General features: G+C 43.3%; 1 protein-coding gene across 1 annotated transcript in view; it reads left to right on the top strand.

Moving 5' to 3' along the window:
• Positions 1–21,177, top strand: part of LOC130276601 (polycystic kidney disease protein 1-like 2) — a 264,668-nt gene that overhangs the window by 182,148 nt on the left and 61,343 nt on the right. Inside the window, exons 14-18 of the mRNA XM_056526192.1 lie at positions 5,853–5,970; positions 7,462–7,606; positions 8,641–8,844; positions 10,605–10,750; positions 11,975–12,163. Of these exons, the coding sequence (XP_056382167.1) occupies positions 5,853–5,970; positions 7,462–7,606; positions 8,641–8,844; positions 10,605–10,750; positions 11,975–12,163 (802 nt within the window). The remainder of the gene's footprint in view (positions 1–5,852; positions 5,971–7,461; positions 7,607–8,640; positions 8,845–10,604; positions 10,751–11,974; positions 12,164–21,177) is intronic.

Raw genomic sequence — 21,177 nt, 5'->3', positions numbered from 1 at the left:
CCTCAGTCTTGACTTCAGTGGATTTCTCACATGGTTTCACCTAATCCCTTCCAGCTTTCTCTTCAGGGGCACCAGCTTCCTCAGGTTTGGCTTCAGAGTCTTTGGCTCCTTCAGATTCTTGTGTAGAATCAGCCTCTACTACTGCAGCTTCTTCAGGCTTACTCTTCTCTTCACCTGTAGCTTCAGTTGTGCCATTCTCTTTACTCACAGCTTTTGAGGTTGACTCTGGTTTAGCTTCTGCTTCAGAGGATTTCTCCGCCTCAGCATTACCTTTAGAATTTTTGGTCTGCTCAGGTTCAGAGAATTTCCCACCTCTCTTGTCCTTAGTCTCCCCTTCAGAGGATTTCCCACCAGGTTTCAGCTCAGTCCTAGCTTCAGGGGACTTCACCTCAATCTTAGCTTTAGAGGACTTTTTGGATTCAGAGAAAGCATAACTGTATCCTGTAACTTCGGCCCCAGAAGCCTTTCTTGAGCCAATTCCGCCATATCTTGGTCTCTGCTCTCTTTTAGGACTTCCTGGTCCTCTTCCTTTTTCTCACATTTTCGCAGCTTACACTGGAGCTTAGCGGACTTCATCCTCTCACTGTCAAGTAACTCTGTCAAGTCCCTGACAGTATCTTCTGAAGACAGCAATTGTTTCCTCAATTGTTCATTGTCCGCCAGCACAGCCACCTGCTCGTAGAGTTGCGCTCCCAGCAAAACCAAGGCAGCTACGTGGGACCTTCTGCGCATTTCGTTCTGCGCTTCCAGGCTCTCTTTTAAGCTCTTTATGTCACCTTCCAGCTTTATATATTTCAGCTGCTCACTCTTGAGCTTTGTGGAGATCATTTTCTCACTGTCCAGCAACTGTTTCTTGGACTTCACTAACTCATTAATAGATTTTCCACTCTCACCAATCTGTTCAGATAAATCTGAGATCTCCTGTTGCAAGTTCTTGTTTTCATGTTGCAGAGTTTCAACTTGTTCCAGGGCCTCCTCATACTGCTCAAGGAACAAGTCATTGTCATGACGAGCAGATTGAAGAGCATGTGCAAGGGCATTCTTCACCTTGACTTCCTCCTCAAGTAGTCTCTTAGCTTTAGAGACACTCTCCAGATTGCTGGCAAGAGCTTCAGCTTCCATCTTCATTTCATTCTTCTCTTTTTCTATTTTTTCCATGGCTACCAGGCTAGCCTTGTGATCACTCCGCAGAGCCTGATATGCACCATGTAGAAGACTCACTTCTTCTTCCTGGAATGACATCCGCTTGGCCAGACTCTGCACTTCACTCTCCTTGCTGGTCACAAGACCCTGGGAGCGGGACAGTTCATCCTGCAGAGCCACGAACTCACTTCTGTGGTGCTCCATTATTTTTTCCAGCTGAAGCCTCGCTTCTTGCTCTTTCTTAAAGTCAGCAAGTGATTTGTCCTTCTCCTCTGTCAAGCGATGTACCTCTTTTTCTTTCTCCAACAACTTCATGGAAACCATCTACAGGGTTTCTTCCAGATTCTGGATCTGCTCCAGTTTTTTCCCAAGGCCAGCTCGTCTTTTCCGAGACCTTTTACTGACAGCGGTCTCCTCACTCTCGCTGTTAGACCTTGAGACATCCTCTGGTCCTCTGTCAGACACTTGACCCAGCTCTTCTCCATCTCTAGATGAAGTCTCCCCCTTTTTCGGGGTTGCGGCCACTTGTGCCTTGTTATTATCATCAACAACAGGTGCCACGACACTTGGCACTCTTCCTCTCCCACCACGTTGGCAACTCTGGAGACTCTCGCTAAACACTCCCGTCAGACCGGCAATCCCTTGGCGGTAAGTTTGTTACCCCTAGCAACAACTTCAATGGCTCTTGGCACCAGCGAGTCAGGGAGATTCCTGATCAGTTCCTCTGAACTGTCTCTCTGCTTCTTGGCAGACTTTTCTTTTGTCTTGTCACAGTCTCCTTCACTTAGGACTCTGTCTGTGACCGTAAGCGCAGCCCCCAGCTCCACTGGTACTCTCTTCCGGAGTTTTGGTTTTTCCCCAGCCATCTCCGTAGCTTCTATTCCAATCACCACTTTAACTTGACTCGTGGACTGTTCTTCAGCTCCCCTAGTGGTCTGGCACACTTCCACCTGACATATACCTAGGGTCTGCTGACACTCCCCGTCCTCAGCCTCTGCTGAGTTACTGTCCCCTGCTATGTGGTGAAAACCAAGTGTTGTGAGCCTATCAGGTGTTCCTGCTCTAGTCACCTGACTATCTTCCCATAACTGCTGAAAAAACGGAAAATCCTTCCCCAGTACTACTTCATACTCTAAGGTAGGCTCTATTGCAACCTTGTGACTTATGGTACCATAGGGAGTAGAAATACACACATTAACTGTTTTATAACCCCAAATACCGGCTTGTATAGACCTATAGCGGGGTCTGGATTTCTGCAGCTGGTCTTTACCAGACTTATTACACATTTTGGATCTAACAAAACCGTCATCTTTTTACCTTCTATTTCCAGCTCACACAGGTTTTCTTTTGTCCTGCGAGAGGTGGGAATAGAACTCTTTACATCAGAACACATTAACATAAGTGTTTCAAGAAAAACATTATCAGCATGCATGGGTTCACAATATACAGCACCATTCACACAGTCCAGTAGAGACCCCCCAGTCCTCACTCCTTCCGGAACCTTTGTGTGTGAACTCTCAGGTGCACTCTCAGCATCCCACAGCTGCCAGAAAGTCTCTGCCCAGTACAATTTCCACTGTAAGTTCCGCACATGCCTCCATCATATGGCTTACTGTCCCAAAACATGTATCAAAGGTAATTTGAACAGTCTTACCGGGCTCCGGGCGGCACTTCACAAATGTAATTATTTCTGGCATAATCCGAGATACAGTCTGGCAACAATCCAAGTCCACCCACAGTGGGATTCCGCCCACCGACAACTCACGGGACCTCGGCTTCGTCTTGGCGACCACAGCTTGTGGCCCACGTCGATTGCTCCCAGCAACGGCCTTTCGAGGTTGTCTCATTTTCTTGAAAAAAATTCTCGATCCGTTGCCCCTAGAAACGCTCCTCCACAGACACCAAACTGGGCTGGAACTCCTCTGCTGGGCTCCACCGACTTGCAATCTTGCAGGGGGTTGCTCCTAGCAACGGCTCCTCTCCAACTCGCTTGTTGGTTACCCTTGGCAACAGGTTGCCCTTAGCAACGGCGTGCCCGCATTCTCCACCAAAATGTGACGACCCGTCTTGGGGATTAGCTCTGGGATCGTCCTGGACCACGCCACAGGATGCGTTCCTTCTCAATAAACCAGCAAACAAATGTTAATAATGCAAATCTGGCACCTTGCCAGTTTTATTAGACAGGTTGCAGGGAAAGAAATAAACAAAAAAGCAGGAACAAAACAAAATCCTAGACCGTCTAGTCACTGACTAAACAGATCAGCTTGTCCTGACTAACAACCGCTGAGCTTCCCTCAGCTGGTTAAACATATGTCCCCTGCAACCTTCTACTCACAATTCATGTCACACTTTGAGCCACTCATAGCTCAGGCTGTGCACTCCTCAGCAGGCTCTGTCTCTCCCCTACAGCCCACATGCTGTCTCCTAGGAAGAGCCCACATTAGACTCAGTCTCCATCTCATATACACCTCCCTTCCCTCCTGCCTCATTACTTAAGCAGGTGAGAGCTTCTGCAGGGTGAGCCAAGGAAATACACCCTTTCCTTGCCACACTGCCACAATATATATATATATATATATATATATATATATATATATATTGTAAGAAAGCAGGTTTTGGGAGTGACTGAAGGTTCTGGAGATAAAGTCACTCTCATACTCCAGTTCTGAGGTGTGTTGTAGTCCTGAACCTGATCTCACAGGTGTGTGAGCACTGCCATAAAGCAGCAGAAATGAGTTGCTCTAAACCAAAACAGACTGACTTTGTGACTGAACGTGACAAGTTTTTGGTTAGAAACACAGAAGTTTATGTAAAGAACGTGATGTGAAGGATGTTTAAGTTTTTGCAAGTGAAACTTATTGCTGTATGCAAATTACTACAATAAACCCAATGCTACTGATCTATGACACCTGCCTATTTGGGTCTTTTGGCTTACTTGCATGAGTTGTTTTGCCAATCCTTTACATTATTATTGGTCCTGACATCCATCCACCCATTTTTAAACTTTTGTCTATTGTCTGTGTATGTGTATATTTTTTAGATACTTGGAGAGTTCAAGTGATAAAATAGTTATATTAACAGCGTATCAAGATTTTTATAGGTTTTCCCACTCCATGATCGACAGCTGTTTATGTAAAAGTGGCCATATGATTGAGTTGACTACGTAGCTCAGAATGAGCAGCGGTTTTTATGAATAAATGAAGTTATCCTGGAACTTTTCCCTTAAAACTATATAACAATCTACTCAGCTCTTCCTGCTCTATAACATGATGCCCGCAGATAGAACTGCATTTTTTATTTGACAGGTATTCTGTAAACATAGTGTTAACCAGAAATAGAAGAACATAAGTAAAGTTATGTAGTTGTAATGTCACTCAGATGTTGATGTGGATGATATGTATATGCAAACTGTAAAATGATGATTACAATAAGTAAACTATTTACCAAAGTTACTCAAATCGTATATGTATATATTTAATGTATATGGTAAACTTATGACAAAACAAAAAAACCTTTTTAACCCTATTAAACAGATCTGATTTCACTACTTTTTTACAGACTTAAAATGCCTTGCTGTAGTTTTTGCCTGGCTCTGTATGTCTCTCTCTATATATTGTATATTCCTGTGTTGGTAGAAAACACTTTATCAGGTTTCATACTATACGGAACATTAATACTATAGACTTAAAGGGGTATTCCGGGCAAAAACACGCCACGCCCCCTCCATTCTTGTCTATGGGAGGGGGTGTGATGTCCCCTCCCATAGACATGAATGGAGGTGGCGTGGCGTAACATCACATTCCCAGTCCCGGAAACCCAGAGGTTTCCGAAATTGGAAATTCAGCACCCGCATAGAATGCGGGTGTTGCAGGGAGAGCGCGGGGGTCTCAGCAGTGGGCCCCCCGCGATCAGACATCTTATCCCCTATCCTTTGGATAGGGGATAAAATTTTTGGCCCAGAATACCCCTTTAATATGACAGTAAAACAGCTCCATTGTGGTGGATGTAGTTATACTACTGAATATGTATGTGAAACAAGCTGCCAACAGTCAAGTGTATTTGTTATCCATTACAGTGCCAAAATACAACAGTACCTTTGGTTTTGCTGTCCCTGCTTGAAAAACCTATAAAATCTAAAAAATGTTTACATTGTCTGTCAGACAGGCTGTGCCGAGTTGCTCAAGTGCTTAAGGGTTTCATACCTTCTCACTCCTCCTCCTTGACACTCCTCGATTGACATTCAGGACTTAGCCTCCAGTGCCAAACACTTTAGTGAAATGTTGCACATACACCATAGCAGATAACTGCTATTTGTATCTATGGCATGTGCATGAGATTTCAAGACAAGGTTCAGTGCTGGAAGTTGAGCCCTTAATGTAAAGCTTAGAGGGTCAAGCAGGTTTGCCAGCCCGCAACACTTGAGTTGCTTGGCACTGCCTCTTTGACACTTTATAGAAAATATACGTTTTTCAAACATAGGCAGGTACTGTTGTGTTTATTGCTCTAACTAGTGTATGTGTTTATTGCTCTAACATTTATACATGATAGTCACCAGCCCATTTTAGCATTAGGAGTTGACAGATTTCCTTTAATTAATTTCTTCCTGGGAGGTAGGTTGCCTGATACATATTGTAACATATGTTACTGTTACATCCGTTTAGGGCTTAAAGTTTGTTAAAAATGTTGTTAATTTAATTATTTAATTTTAGATGTGAGACCAACTGCAAAAATGTTAACATTTCGGAGGAGGTGGTAGTCAGTGCTGCTTGTGAAAACTGTGAAGGTGTTACCTACAGCTGGTATATTGATATGAGCTTAGTACAGAAGGTTAGTGTCTCATAGTACACACGATACTTCACTGTAGCTGTCAAACTTAGGCTGTCATAACCTTTCCTATGGACGTGAATTGTGGGGGCTTGGCATGATGTCACAAGGGGGCATGACGTGACGTCAGGACCACGGCCTACTGAACCCAGCGTTCTGAACATAATGTTCAGAACACCGAGTGTCTGCATGGAGATCGTGCAGGTTCCAGCGGCCGGACCCCCGTGATCAGACATCTTATCCCCTATGCTTTGGATAGGGGATAAAATGTCTAGCAATGGAGTACCCCTTTAACTATGTAATATTGTAAGTATTTTAGGCTGCCTAATCTAAGTAAAACTTTGCAAGTTTTTGAATATGTCCCCAATGTGTGAACCCAGATTGAGAAATATAAATGAAAGACTTTACCTTCTTGCTTGATCAACTTCTGGTTTTGGTGGTTTTCCAGAAAATGCTGTGTGTGGCAACATCCTGAAGGAACTGGAAAGAACACCCTAAGACTTATGTCCATGTACAATGTATCATGTATCACGGTTAATGCTACAATAATCTAAGCACAAAAAAGACAATTCATATATTAAAATAGGCAACAATTAACAGTTCATTCCAAATACGAATGAGGTGCTAGTAGAGGCAGGAGTTCCCTCATAACATAAGCGTTAAGCAGTGTACATCTGCAAGGGAATTTTGGCATTAAAGGGGTACTCTGCTGGAAAACATTTTTTTTTAAATCAACTGGTGCCAGAAAGTTAAACAGATTTGTAAATTACTTCCATTAAAAAATCTTAGTCCTTCTAGTACTTATAAGCTTCTGTATGCTCCATATGAAGTTCTTTTCTTTTTGAATTTCCTTTCTGTCTGACCACAGGGCTCTATGCTGACACCTCTGTCTATTTTAGGAACTGTGCAGAGCAGGATAGGTTTGCTATGGAGATTTGCTTGTACTCTGGACAGTTTCTAAAATGGACAGAGGTGTCAGCAGAGAGCACTGTGGCCGGACAGAAAGGAAATTCAAAAAGAAAATAACTTCCTGTGGAGCATACAGCAGCTGATAAGTGCTGGAAGGATTAAGATTTTTTTTAATAGAAATAATTTAAAAATCTGTTTAACTTTCTGCCATCAGTTGATCTAATGTTTTTTTTCTGATGGAGTTCCCTATCAAATTCCTTAAGGTATATCATATGCAAATAAAAATTTTAATGACAGTATAAATAAAAACTATAAAATAAGTAATGTTCAGTGGGGTACATGAAGAAATATTCAAAACTTAATAGATACAGACAGACATAATGACAAAACCTTACCCAGAGTTTGTTTGATCTACTATAATTGCTCAGTATTGGGTGTAATGTGTTTATATGGCATTGCATAAACATCCTTCTCTAATACCCATGTGTCCTAAGGGCATATGGGAATCGCTTGTTTTAGTGTGATATCCCTTTTAATTTTATCAACATTTGTAATATCTTTCCCTGGCTTCTCACTTCTTTCCAGTCTGCAGCTCTTCCCGCTGTTTGCCACCTACGTGATTTCAGACCAAGTTCCCTAATTCTGTTACAAAGTGACTTGTCCACTCTTGTGCTGAACAGCACATTGTTAAAAAACCTAAGTGAAGGCGCTGTCAGAATAAAGCTGATCGGTGAGTGAATGATTCCTTTAAAGCTGGATTTGCCTTTGCAAGATATATGTCAACATGTAGAGAAAGTTGCTTAATGTGAAACAAGGCTGACGGCGCTAGTTTCCCATCTGGAGAATGTTAGAAACGTCACTGAAAACAAAAAAGAAGGGGCCAGGGTAGTGGTCAGTTCAGAAAGCTCTGTGTACTTGATGGGGTACTCCGGTGGAAAACAACTTTGTTTCAAATCAACTGGTGCCAAAAAGTTAAACAGATTTGTAAATTACTTCTTTTAAAAAATCTTAATCAGTACTTGTCAGCTGTTGGATACTACAGAGGAAGTTCTTTTCTTTATAAATTTCTTTTCTGTCTGGCCACATTGCTCTCTGCTGACACCTCTGTCCATTTCAGGAACTGTCCAGAGCAGGATTGATTTGCTATGGGGATTTGCTTCTAGTATGGACAGTTCCTGACACAGACAGAGGTGCCAGCAGAGAGCACTGTGGTCAGACTGAAAATAACTTCACAATGTCCTCTGTATACAGCAGCTGATAAGTACTGGAAGGCTTAAGATTTTTTAATAGGAATCATTTACAAATCTGTTTAACTTTCTAGCACCAGTTGATTTGAAAAACATAGTTTTCCACCGGAGTACCCCTTTAACATGAAGGGTCTGTATCCACTTGTCTGGGTCATGTAACCTGCATGACAGCAACCCTAGGTATATAATCACTGCTGCCCTCTATATAGTGTAGTTTTAAAGGCTTAGACTCCCTCTAAGTGACTGTGCCTCCTCTGTATCGCTACAATAAAGCGCTTGGAGTTGTGCAACAAGAAAACTGCTGCAAGAAATTGCTATGTATATCACTCCCTTCTTTGCCTTCCTTGTGGGGTGGTTACCTGCCTGACTTCTGGCATTCCATTGATCAGTAATCCTGATGAGCATTAAAGACAGATAGATTGATAAATAGATAGTTAGGACATCATTTTAATTCTTTATTAAGGACATTGTTATTGCCTTTGTACTGAAATACCTGCATCCATCTGGTTTATTTTAGCTAAGACTTTGCATGAATCTGGAGAGGACACGATAGTTGTTAGCACCCTGCTACCTCCAGAGGTGCCCAGATGTACCATATACCCTAATGAGGGGACTGTAATGACAAGTTTCCAAATCTCCTGCCTTTCTCCATGTTCTCTAAATGACTCCTGTGTTCAAGATCAGCGCATCTCTCTCACGTACTGTTTCTATCCTAAACCAAGTAAGTGTCATAATATTAAATTGAGCTACACATAGTGGCCAAAACTATAAATTAGGTGCATTAAATACATTATAATAATGTTATAACATTGTCAGTAGCTGCTCTCTATTTCACCTTATAGAGAAACATCTAAGGTGTATTCCCTAAGTGCACATTAGGACAGGGGTCATTTAAATGCTCTCTGTAATACAGCAGAGTGGCTTAAAGGAAAACTTTCACTAAACTCCCCCCGTACTAACCTGAGGTACTGGCTGGTAGTGCGGGGGACGCTGATCAATGTGATGCCTACCATGCCCAGATCCGTCTTCATTATTCCTGATATACAAATAATCTTCTAACTGGCCCGGGCAGGGTTACATGCCTCCATCTGGCACTGTGACATCAGCGCCGCTCGTCCGCAGCTCCACCCGGCTTATGAATATTCATCCCCTCCCTCCGCCTCTCCTACCCACTCTATACAGGACTCCACTGTACACACGGAAGTGGCCTCAGCACAGTGGAGTCCTGTACAGAGCGGGGAGGAGAGGGGGGCAGAGGGAGGAGATGAATATTCATAAGCCAGGCGGTGCTGCGGACAAGCGGCGCTGATGTCACAGTGCCAGATGGAGGCATGTAACCCCGCCTGTGCCAGTTAGAAGATCATTTGCATATCAGGAATAATGAAGATAACGGGTGAACAGCTGGATGGATCCGGGCATGGTAGGCATATTGATCAGCGTCCCCCGCACTACCAGCCAGTACCTCTGGTTGGTTAGTGCGGGGGGGAGTTAAGTGACAGTTTTCCTTTAAATGGGCACTCTCATTAAAAATAATTGTTCTATTGCAATCCTTATGGTAAATAAAAAATCTTTCTAATATACTTTGTTTAAAAAAAATTAAGTTGTCTATGTTTTATTTGTGTTTAAAAAAAGCTACCACTAGGTGTCTCCCTACTTGTCCAGAGAACATTTCCCCCCATCTTTTGCACAGACTTTGGACTCCTGCTGGCCTGACAGAAATCCAAACTCAAGAAATGCAGTCTGGAGTGCTTGGGGGGGGGGGGGGGTCCAGCATTAACCAATCATAGCTCCTCTCACACTTAACTGCCGTTTGCTGTTAGTTGCAGAGTAAGGGAGGAAGTTCTCCCCTGTATGGCTTCAGATGATGTGACGCCTGCTGGGTAACGCCCCTTCCCAGTTGGTGAACCTGAACCTGAGGCTGAGCAGAAAATACAGAGCAATATCAAGGTAGAACACTAAAAAATAATGAAAATAAAGGCATGGGGCATGATGGGGGCAGTGAACTGGGTTAATCAGAGGTACTCTTTAAGGAGGCACTGGCTTTGGAATTTTGGTTCCCCTTTTGCCTAGATTGCCTAATTTATAAAAGCAGATGTTAATAAATAAGCACTTTGAACTTTAGTCATGAAAAATAATATTCCAAAATTAGTTCTCTTCTTTTTATGTGACTTAGGCAGATTGGCCCCACCTCCTTGACACTTAAGCTCACATACGCTCCAGGAAAAGTACAGATTGCTTTTATACTCTAACAGCTATTCATCGGTTTCTGCAGCTCTTAGCAGGAAAGACAGCTGACAGATTCCCTTTAATTTAAATTTCTCAATGAAACACTTTACTTGCTGTTCTCTGTTTTCCATCCGCTTTAAATGAAATTCCTCAAATTCATCCACAACGAAAGCAAGTGTTTAAGCGCACAGTATCAGTAACCACAATGCATGTGCTTTCCATGGGCAGCTTTACTTGATTTGTTTTATATTTTAGACTCTCAACTTTACTGTGGTCCAAATCAAGAACTTCCCTCTGTGTATTTACCTCTCGGAGAAGAAGAATATGGCTTCCTGTTAAACATAACTGTTACTGTCACAAATAGCTTTGGTGATTCAGTCAGTACTATGGTGAAAGTAAAGGTAAAATAATGAATAAATAGCTTGATGTGCATTTATTATACAGTGTATGCATTATTTTTCATACTATTTTATTTTGTAGCTTTGAAAGATATACACTGATAGGCTGAATGTATTCTTTACATGTTCACCTTATGCGTATATGCCCAACATACCGTAGGCCCCTATTAAAGAGAACCTGTCAACAGTTTCATTCAGGGGGAGCCTGTCAGCATTTCATGCTGCCTGTGGCTTGGGCTGTATGAAACTGGTGATGGGTTTCCTTTATCCTGATGGAGGCTAAAATTGTGTCTTATTGGCTTTCGAAGTTTGCACTCACCTTACAGTAAGCCATGCAAAAAATATATAAAATACTATGCAGTATACATTTTTTTTTATAATAATATGGCCAGTGGCATACATCAAAGATATATACGTCTGGGAATACTCCAAACACTAGCCTCCAAAATACCATTAAAAAGGTTATTTTTAAAGGGATGTTATGATACAACATACATTCTGTATCAACTCTACATTTTTTTTTGTAAGATCTCTACTTGCTGTCATGATCACTAGCGCAGATCCTAAACACAGTGATGATTTGATACATTATTATTCCATATTTAACAATACACAGAGAGAAACAGGTACCCGCACTCACCACAAGGAAACAGCAGACCGACTCTCCTGGACTCTAGGATATACCCGGCATCAAGCTGGCAGCAGGGCGCTCAGAGTGGAGACGACTGCCGGCAAAGTTTCGCGCAAGACGCGCTTCTTCCGGCCTCATACGAGGCCGGAAGAAGCGCGTCTTGCGCAAAACTTTGCCGGCAGTGGCCTCCACTCTGAGCGCCCTGCTGCCAGCTTGATGCCGGGTATATCCTAGAGTCCAGGAGAGTCGGTCTGCTGTTTCCTTGCGGTGAGTGCGGGTACCTGTTTCTCTCTATCTGTGTATTGTTGAGTGACTTTGGATTTCTTGGTCCCCAGCACCCCCGGACTCAGGGACACTAGGACTCAGCATGGCCATAGTGACAGTTCGTTGGGTCCCTCTTTACAGCAGTGCCCTCTGTTTTGTGTTTGTCATTATTCCATATTTAATCACGAATACCAATGGCATTCCTGGGGTTGGAGGTCTGGGCCTTCCAGTAAAAACAATTACAAAATGACATAAAAAAGAGCTTCATGCTTAGTTACCTTTTCATTGTTTATCTAACAAAAGCACTTGATGAGATGCCCTTCTTTTTCCAGGTCACATATGACGAGACAAGTGCTGACAGCCTGGCAACATTTCTATCTGAAAGGTCAACAAACCTTTTAAAGGAGGGGAGCGACAGCAGCTCGCTCATTCAGCTGTACAAATCAGTGTCTTCTGTCCTCAACCAAAAGGCCATGAAAGACAACCAAAATGTATCCCTGCAGGCTGACAACAAAAAAGAGGTTTGCCTATCCTTAATACATCATAATAAATCTGTGTGCTCAGTACTGTAGATTATAACTCGTTAGCTGGGAACTACTATTATACTAAATTATACTTTATAGGCCAGTTTTTGGAGTGATATTGTGGTCAGAAAATGGGAACCCGATATATCACACCAAGGCGTCTAACATGGTGCAAAATCTGTTTGTAATCAGGTCACACTTCCTCATTCTCAGCCAAAAAAGGGGAACAGTTGGATTCTCTACGTGATGATGCTACTCATCCATGTCATACCATAAGGATAGCCAGTGTCATTAGAAGTGATTTTCAACATGAGCGAGATTTTATTAATGCATATGAATTTCCATTGTTGGCTATGGACATCTCAAATGTTATCATTCTCGGTATCTTTAACAAGAGGGATCAGAGAAAGGTTGTTAAGTTTGTTTCTCATTTCCAGTATGGTTGCTGAGTGTTTAGCAGTGTTGACTTACCTCAATGTGATCTGAAGTATGAATGCAACCAATACAGCATCTGCATTGAGGTTGTATATTCTCTTAGTGTCTGCCTAGTATCTTCATTCAGAGAATGGATTATTTACAGTGTACATAATATGTAACTGTTGGGTTCAGGATTGGAGTGTTGTGCTAAGATGTTTACTTTTCAGACTTTTTCCTGGTCTAATACATTGTAACAGTTAGTAGCTGTGTCTGCAATGGAGACTCTGAATGGAGCTTCTGAAGCTGGTATGAACAGAGCTTGAGTAAATGTTGGCCAAGATTGCATTCATCCTTCAAATGTGACTTGGCGAAAACAAACAGAGATACTGACAATGGACAGAAATTTAAATAGTCATCAAACCATATTTTCTAAAGTAACTCAGATTATATTCCTTAAAGGGGTATTCCGGGCAAAAACATGTTATCCCCTATCCAAAGGATAGGGGATAAGATGTCTGATTGCGGGGGTCCCGCTGCTGAGACCCCCCGCGATCTTCCTGCAGCACCCACTTTGTATGCGGGTGCTGAATCTCCAGTTTCGGAAACCTCCGGGTTTCCGGGACTGGGTACGTGACGTCACGCCACGCCCCCTCCATTCATGTCTATGGAAGGGGGCAAATTCAAGTTGTATTGGTGAAACAACTGGTGACACCCTGTGTTGAAAACAATTTATCTTTGCTATGGTCACTGCGCAATCCGCTCCCCGCATACCCCCCCCCCATACAACTCCCTATAAGACCATGGCCGCGGCACAACCCGCTCCCCCTATCCCATACAACTCCCTATAAGACCACGGCCGTGGCGCAACCCGCTCCCCCTATCCCACACAACTCCCTATAAGACCTCAGATTAGACATACCCATGTACAGGACAGGACAGACAGCGCAGCACTGAGATTCAGTGTGCACTGACACGCGTATATGTCGGGAGGCGAGGCCGGCATGCAAGGCCAGGGAGCCAATGCGTGGAAACCCCAGCTTTCACAGCGCTTGCTCCCGCCGGTCTGATTGACAGGCAGGGAGTGAGCGCAGGCTGAACACCCGTCCGGCACCGGTCCGAATTCAATCGTGACGTCACGCCAGGCTGCCGGAGGGAGACCCCTAGTGGCTGGTTTTCAAATGTAAAATTAACCATTTTAATAAAAAAAAATAATAATAATAATGAAACTATATTAGAGACATGTTGTAGTGCATAAGTACTAAACATATATATATATATATATATATATAAAAAAAAAAATGTTGGTGACAGTGCCAATTTAACTACTCCTACTCCCCCCCCCCCGCCCTTAAAAAATGTTTAAGTACCTTTCCCCTTGCTCACATTGTCTGAGCTCCCGGCAGGAGAAAGTGGGTGTTCCCCAGCAGGTGCAATGTCACTGAAGCCTGCGAGAGCTGTGCCTCACCATGCCCCACATGCACTTCCTGAGTTTGGCCGGGAGGAGACCAAACTAACTCTTTACAACTAGGCAGAAAGTGACAAGTACAGCTCTGCTAAAGAGCAATGCTTTCGGAAAGGTTCAGTGTGAACAGTAAGGAATCTGCTTGAGTAGTGGCGGTGCTCTGATGTGGTAAAGTCCATAGAATATAAATATAAGAAGAGAGGAAAGGAGTTGGAACTCACCACAGTTTTCTTTGTTCTTTCTTTATTCAGAAAACATACTCACATACATATGTAACAGAGAGGGACAGGTGCTGTGTGTGCGTTGGGGGGGGGGGCGGGTAACAACAAGGTCTTCTCCGTTACATATGTTACATATGTATGTGAGTATGTTTTCTGAATAAAGAGAGAATATATCACAGAATAATAGACTTACTAAAATATAACTTTTATTACATGCCCATAAAACAAGGGGTACCATAAATCATAATACAAACTCACAAGATATGTGGATGAGCACCTCAACAGCTCTTCTGATACGTCAGATAAAGCACATAACACAGTCTGTATCAGTCCACATCAAACAATATATAGATAATTCCACAAGATATATCAAATTACAAGATAATAGAATAAAGTATAATATATGCCAATGTGTATCTAATATACCCTAGGCCCAGGTGGCTCAGGAAGGGATAGAAAACAGACAACTGGCGGCCTGGGACGGGGAGCCTATCACTCCCTGCAGCTATTACTGCTCTTAGGCCCCATTCCCAGGCAGAATTGTCATCCTAATAAGGATGGTCCCGCACCAGAACCTAACTATCAGTTACTGTCCTTACCCTACAGTACACCCTACTTGGAATATTGCTGACCCACTAGCCGGGCCAATCCCTATGGCTATGTGTTCCTAGATAATAAGGAGCTGTCTCAATACAGTATACCAGGGGTCTATATAACTTCCTGTAACGCCATTAGGGGGTAATGCTGCTCGATATAGAAAAGATACAGAAAAATTCACTTTCTATCAGTTACAGGGGGTATGTACTATTAGGTAACTCATACAACCATAAATGATATCTCTATAGTCCCATGCAGTGGCTGTCAGTGATACACTAGCCACCACATCCAATTATAGAAATTTAGATAATAGTAATAGGATCCGGACAAAACAGGTGCAAAAATTATATATAATGTAATATTAGAAATACACTTAGATGTTACAGATATATATATATATATATATATATATATATATATATATACTCTCCAAAGGAAACAGCAACAATCGCCAGGTCCAGTATAGTAGCAAACTGATATTTATTGCATCAATAACAGCAACGTTTCGGCTAAAAGTGAGCCTTTCTCAAGCATAGTGCAAATGACAATGAGTCAAACTTATATATGTAGTGAAGGAACATGATTGGTGACAATACAGGTGCATTACATTAATCATTAGACATTGTGTCCACCCTCAACCCATGATTGGGTAGATGGACGGTCATGTGATTTCAAATCTGTCAAAATGTCAATAACAGACTTAAACTCTATAAATATTAATATTATTACTTCCCCACATGGAGCGACGGAGTCCGCAGGGATCAGCAATTCTTCTCCAACCCTCCGACTGTTGATTGTTTGTGACCATTCCCGTGCATCTGAGCCGCCGTCTCTTCGCTCCTCCGTTTGTAAACAAAGGAGCTGCGGCTGCGCGGATCCCACATAGGTCTCCGCCCAGCCTCCATTCCATAGTATCGTCAGTGATTAGGCTGCGCATGCGCGGGTGCTCCGTGCATCGATCCTGGCCGTCCTGCAGTGAGTACACAGTGACCGCTGTCAATAAATGCAGCAGCTCTGTGTACTATATTCACCAGGATCTTGGCCAATAGGAATGATTATAGAACAGACTGAAAACTGACTGAAATATATAGTGAGGTCAATATGTTAGAAAAAAGAGGGGGTTGTATGTATTCTTCGGCAGAATTGCATAAAATTCCGTGCGTCTTCTCGCTCCATGTGGGTTAGGTGTGAACAAGGTGTCTAAAAATGATACAAAAATACAAAAAGTTACAAAAAGTTAAAATATAGTAAAACCAACGCCTCCCATTGTTTATCATTATATCATTATTATTTTTATTTTTGTTCTTTTGTTTTTTTATTTTTATTTATATTTATTTTCATTTTTGTTTTTTTATTCACACCTTTTATTTTTTCACATTTTCCCTTTGTTCTTTTCTTCTTTATTCTTTTCTGTATAGGAATACGTGAATACTTTCTTTATAATGATAAACTTTTTGTATTTTTGTATCATTTTTAGACACCTTGTTCACACCTAACCCACATGGAGCGAGAAGACGCACGGAATTTTATGCAATTCTGCCGAAGAATACATACAACCCCCTCTTTTTTCTAACATATTGACCTCACTATATATTTCAGTCAGTTTTTAGTCTGTTCTATAATCATTCCTATTGGCCAAGATCCTGGTGAATATAGTACACAGAGCTGCTGCATTTATTGACAGTGGTCACTGTGTACTCACTGCAGGACGGCCAGGATCGATGCACGGAGCACCCGCGCATGCGCAGCCTAATCACTGACGATACTATGGAATGGAGGCCCTGGCGGAGACCTATGTGGGATCCGCGCAGCCGCAACTCCTTTGTTTACAAACGGAGGAGCGAAGAGACGGCGGCTCAGATGCACGGGAATGGTCACAAACAATCAACAATCGGAGGGTTGGAGAAGAATTGCTGATCCCTGCGGACTCCATCGCTCCATGTGGGAAAGTAATAATATTAATATTTATAGAGTTTAAGTCTGTTATTGACATTTTGACAGATTTGAAATCACATGACCGTCCATCTACCCAATCATGGGTTGAGGGTGGACACAATGTCTAATGATTAATGTAATGCACCTGTATTGTCACCAATCATGTTCCTTCACTACATATATAAGTTTGACTCATTGTCATTTGCCCTATGCTTGAGAAAGGCTCACTTTTAGCCGAAACGTTGCTGTTATTGATGCAATAAATATCAGTTTGCTACTATACTGGACCTGGCGATTGTTGCTGTTTCCTTTGGAGAGAGTGTGAAGTGTACCCGCCTTTGGCGCTCGGGTGGATTACGGGCACATCCCCAGTGGTCATCCAGTGCTGGCTCCCTTTGTGTTTATATATATATATATATATATATATATATATATATATATGTACACCTAGATATTATTTTTATTGCATAAAACAGGAAAAATCAACAAGGTAAGTTGTCTGCTACACCATGTCAGCAATAAACAAATATCACCTTGTGTATCACATACAGGCTCCAAATAATAAGTCCAGGATGAAAAGCAAATAGTATGCACTGCAACACATATTAAAGCCACAGAAAGTATAATGGCAAAGCGGCAGACATGCACTAAGAGATACAAACAAACAATGCATACCATACATGTACAGAAGAAATATAAGCATAAAAAATTTGGGATGTACATATATCCCTGCCAATAGACTTAGTCCCTAAGGCCACTATGCAAGAAGATTCCAATGCTACACAGTATGCCCACATAAATCCAGATCCATATTAAAGGGGTTATCCACCATAAGGTGATTTTAGTACGTACCTGGCAGACAGTAATGGACATGCTTAGGAAGCATCTGCGCTTGTCTTGGGGCTAAATGGCTATGCTGTGAGATTACCATAACACTGTGGATAGCTTTTTGGGAACTTGTATTTCCAGTTTGACTTTTCTTTTTTTGACTACAAATCCCACAATTCCATCTTCCTCCCTCCCACACATCAGCCACCCCATCCATTGAAACATAAATAAGCTGCATCCATTCAAATCAGTGTGGTTTTCAATCAGGGTGCCTACAGCTGTTACAGATTGATCTCTCTTCCACCAAGCGGTCGCTCTACCCATTGAAGCAGACAGGCTCCCTGTCATCAGCTGACTAGTGAGGTCAGGTCTCGGCCGCATTGCAACCTGCGAAAAATCTGAGACAACAGTCATTTTGTATGCTGTTAAAAATAAATATTGGGGTGAAAATCACAGAAGAATTGTGAGAAAACCATCACACACAGGTACAGACACAATATTATGAACTACACTAACTTTACAGCCCCTGTAGCATAGTCAAATAAAATAAATTCCTGGAATACCCCTTTAAAGCAGTAGTATATAAGATTAAGGGTATATAAGATTAAGAGCGTATACTTATACAGTCTAATGTCAATGATATCATATAGCCCCTCAACGCGTTTCTTCCATCACGAGTCATCAGGAGAGAAATAAGATAAGGTAGATGTTTAGGCTCAAACCCTCGGCGTTCCCCTGTGTAGAGATCCCATTTCGAGTGGCGGCAGTTCCATTCTGTATCTGGCGCCCTTTTAAACGCCACCAGAATCCGGCATGTATGCCCTCAGCCCCATTACGCTCACTGATAGGACAGTCACAGAGCAGTTCCGTCATGCGCACCGTTAGCTAAGCCGTTCTGCTTACTGAGAGGGTGATCCTCTGTCATGCGCACCACTAGCTCCACTGCTTTGCTCTCCGTGGTGCATTCTATTCACCGGAACTAGAGCCACACTCATGCGCATCGCATCCTAGCCTGCCGGTCTCTGTGCGCTCCACCAGTGTGCATCACTGGCCGTAAATTACGTCACACGCCGCACATAAGCATTTTCGTAACCATGGTAGGCCGGAAATAATGTAATCCTTCATACCTAATGCAGATACGGACACAGAGGCATCCCTGTATCCATGGTAACGGAGCAATGATGGCGTACTTACAGATATGTGTTATAAGATATCTCCTCAATCTCAGTAATGAAGTAGTAGTTCATTATGTTGACTGTTATCATTAACCGTGCATAAATTTACATACACATATCTATATCTACTCTACAACAATAGGGGAGTAAGAAGAGAATGGGTCAAGTAGATAAATAATAGATGAAAGAGGTGGTACATATTGATTTCAACCACCCTAGATAAGACACAGTAATCGCACATCAAAGCATGCTGATAATGCAAGGTTAGATCTTAAATCAGATAGGGTATACAATGATCTCACTAACACTAACGTGAGACATCTAATAAAGAAAGAAGAACAAAGAAAACTGTGGTGAGTTGTCGACTCCTTTCCTCTCTTCTTATATTTACAAACTAACTATTTGACTTGTGCAGGGAACAGAACAGAGCCACCTAGTGGCCGTTTTTTCAATCACATTAAAAACATATAGGAGATTTATCATTCTTTTCAAATGTATGGCTTTTATATAACAATTGTTTTTTTTACATACTTTTGCTTACATGCAACCTATTTATCAATGAGTCGCACAACCTTGAAAAATAAATTGCACGTAAGCAAAACCTGGGAAACCCACTTACAAAAGCATTTTTTAACCCCTTAAGGACCAAGCCCTTTTTGACCTTAACCTCTTCAGGACATAGGGCGTATGGATACGCCCTGCATCCCGAGTCCTTAAGGACCGAGGGCGTATCCATACGCCCGTGGGAATTCCGGCCCCCACCGCTAGCCGGTTGGGGACCGGAGCCGGATGCCTGCTGAAATCGTTCAGCGGGCATCCCGGCATATCGCCCAGGGGGGTCATTATGTCCCCCCATGTCGGCGATCGCCGCAGATCGCTGGACAATTCAGTCCAGCGATCTGCGGCGATTCCGGGTCAATCGGGTCTCCAGTGACCCGATGACCCGGAATTACTGGCTGTTCGGGGCCGTCTCTGACAGCCCCGAACAGCCAGAGCCTGCAGGGGTGAGGTGGCACTGGTGCCACCTCACGATCGCCCTGATTCGTCGGCCGGATTACCGGCCGACCAATCAGGGCGCCTGCTGCGGGTGTCACTCCCGCACCCGCTCCGCCCCTCTTCTGGAGGACGTGAGCGGGTGCGGGACGTGCACCCCGGGTGCTGGGGACCCCGATCCCCGGCGCCCCTGTTGGGATCGGGGCCCCAGGAGCAGCTGCGGCGGCGGGACTGACCTGCAGCGTCTGGATCGTTGGAGGTGAGTGACAGCCTCCTGCTGTTGCTTAGCAACAGCTCCCAGCATGCAAAAAGGGCATGCTGGGAGCTGTAGTTATGCAACAGCAGGAGGCAGACCACCACAACTCCCAGCATTCCCTTATGGGCATGCTGGGACTTATGGTTTTGCAACAGCTGGAGGCACATTCTTTCTATGGAAAAGTGTACCTTCAGCTGTTGTATAACTACAACTCCCAGCTTGCACAAACAGCTAAAGTGCATGCTGGGAGTTGTAGTGGTGCATCTGCTGGTTGCATAACTACAACTCCCAGCATGCCCGTTGGCTGTCGGTGACTGCTGAGAGTTGTAGTTTTGCAACAGCTGAAGGCACACTGGTTGTGAAACTCAGAGTTTTTTTTTACCTAACTCAGTGTTTCACGACCGGTGTGCCTCCAGCTGTTGCAAACTACAACTCTCAGCAGTCACCGTACACCATGCACCGTACATGCTGGGAGTTGTAGTTTTGCAACAGCTGGAGGCACACTGGTTGTGAAACACTGAGTTAGGTCACAAACTCAGTGATACATAACCAGTGTGCCTACAGTTGTTGCAAAACTGCAACTCTCAGCAGTCACCGACAGCCAACGGGCATGCTGGGAGTTGTAGTTATGCAACAGCTGGATGTCCCCCCTAATGTGAACGTACAGGGTACACTCACATGGGCGGAGGATTACAGTAAGTATCTGGCTGCAAGTTTGAGCTGCCGCAAACTTTCTGCTGCAGCTCAAATTGCCAGCGAGAAACTACTGTGAACCCCCCGCCCATGTGACTGTACCCTAAAAACACTACACTACACTAACACAAAATAAAATAAAAAGTAAAAAACACTACATATACACATACCCCTACACGGCCCCCCTCCCCAATAAAAATGAAAAACGTCTGGTACGCCACTGTTTCCAGAACGGAGCCTCCAGCTGTTGCAAAACAACTCCCAGTATTGTCGGACAGCCGTTGACTGTCCAGGCATGCTGGGAGTTTTGCAACAGCTGGAGGCACCCTGTTTGGGAATCACTGGCGTAGAATACCCCTATGTCCACCCCTATGCAATCCCTAATTTAGGCCTCAAATGCGCATGGCGCTCTCACTTTGGAGCCCTGTCGTATT

The sequence above is a fragment of the Hyla sarda genome, chromosome 6, assembly GCF_029499605.1.
Source record: "Hyla sarda isolate aHylSar1 chromosome 6, aHylSar1.hap1, whole genome shotgun sequence".
NCBI lineage: Eukaryota > Metazoa > Chordata > Amphibia > Anura > Hylidae > Hyla > Hyla sarda.
The sequence above is the reverse complement of the archived record's forward strand: the minus strand, read 5'-3'. Positions and strand labels throughout refer to the sequence as shown.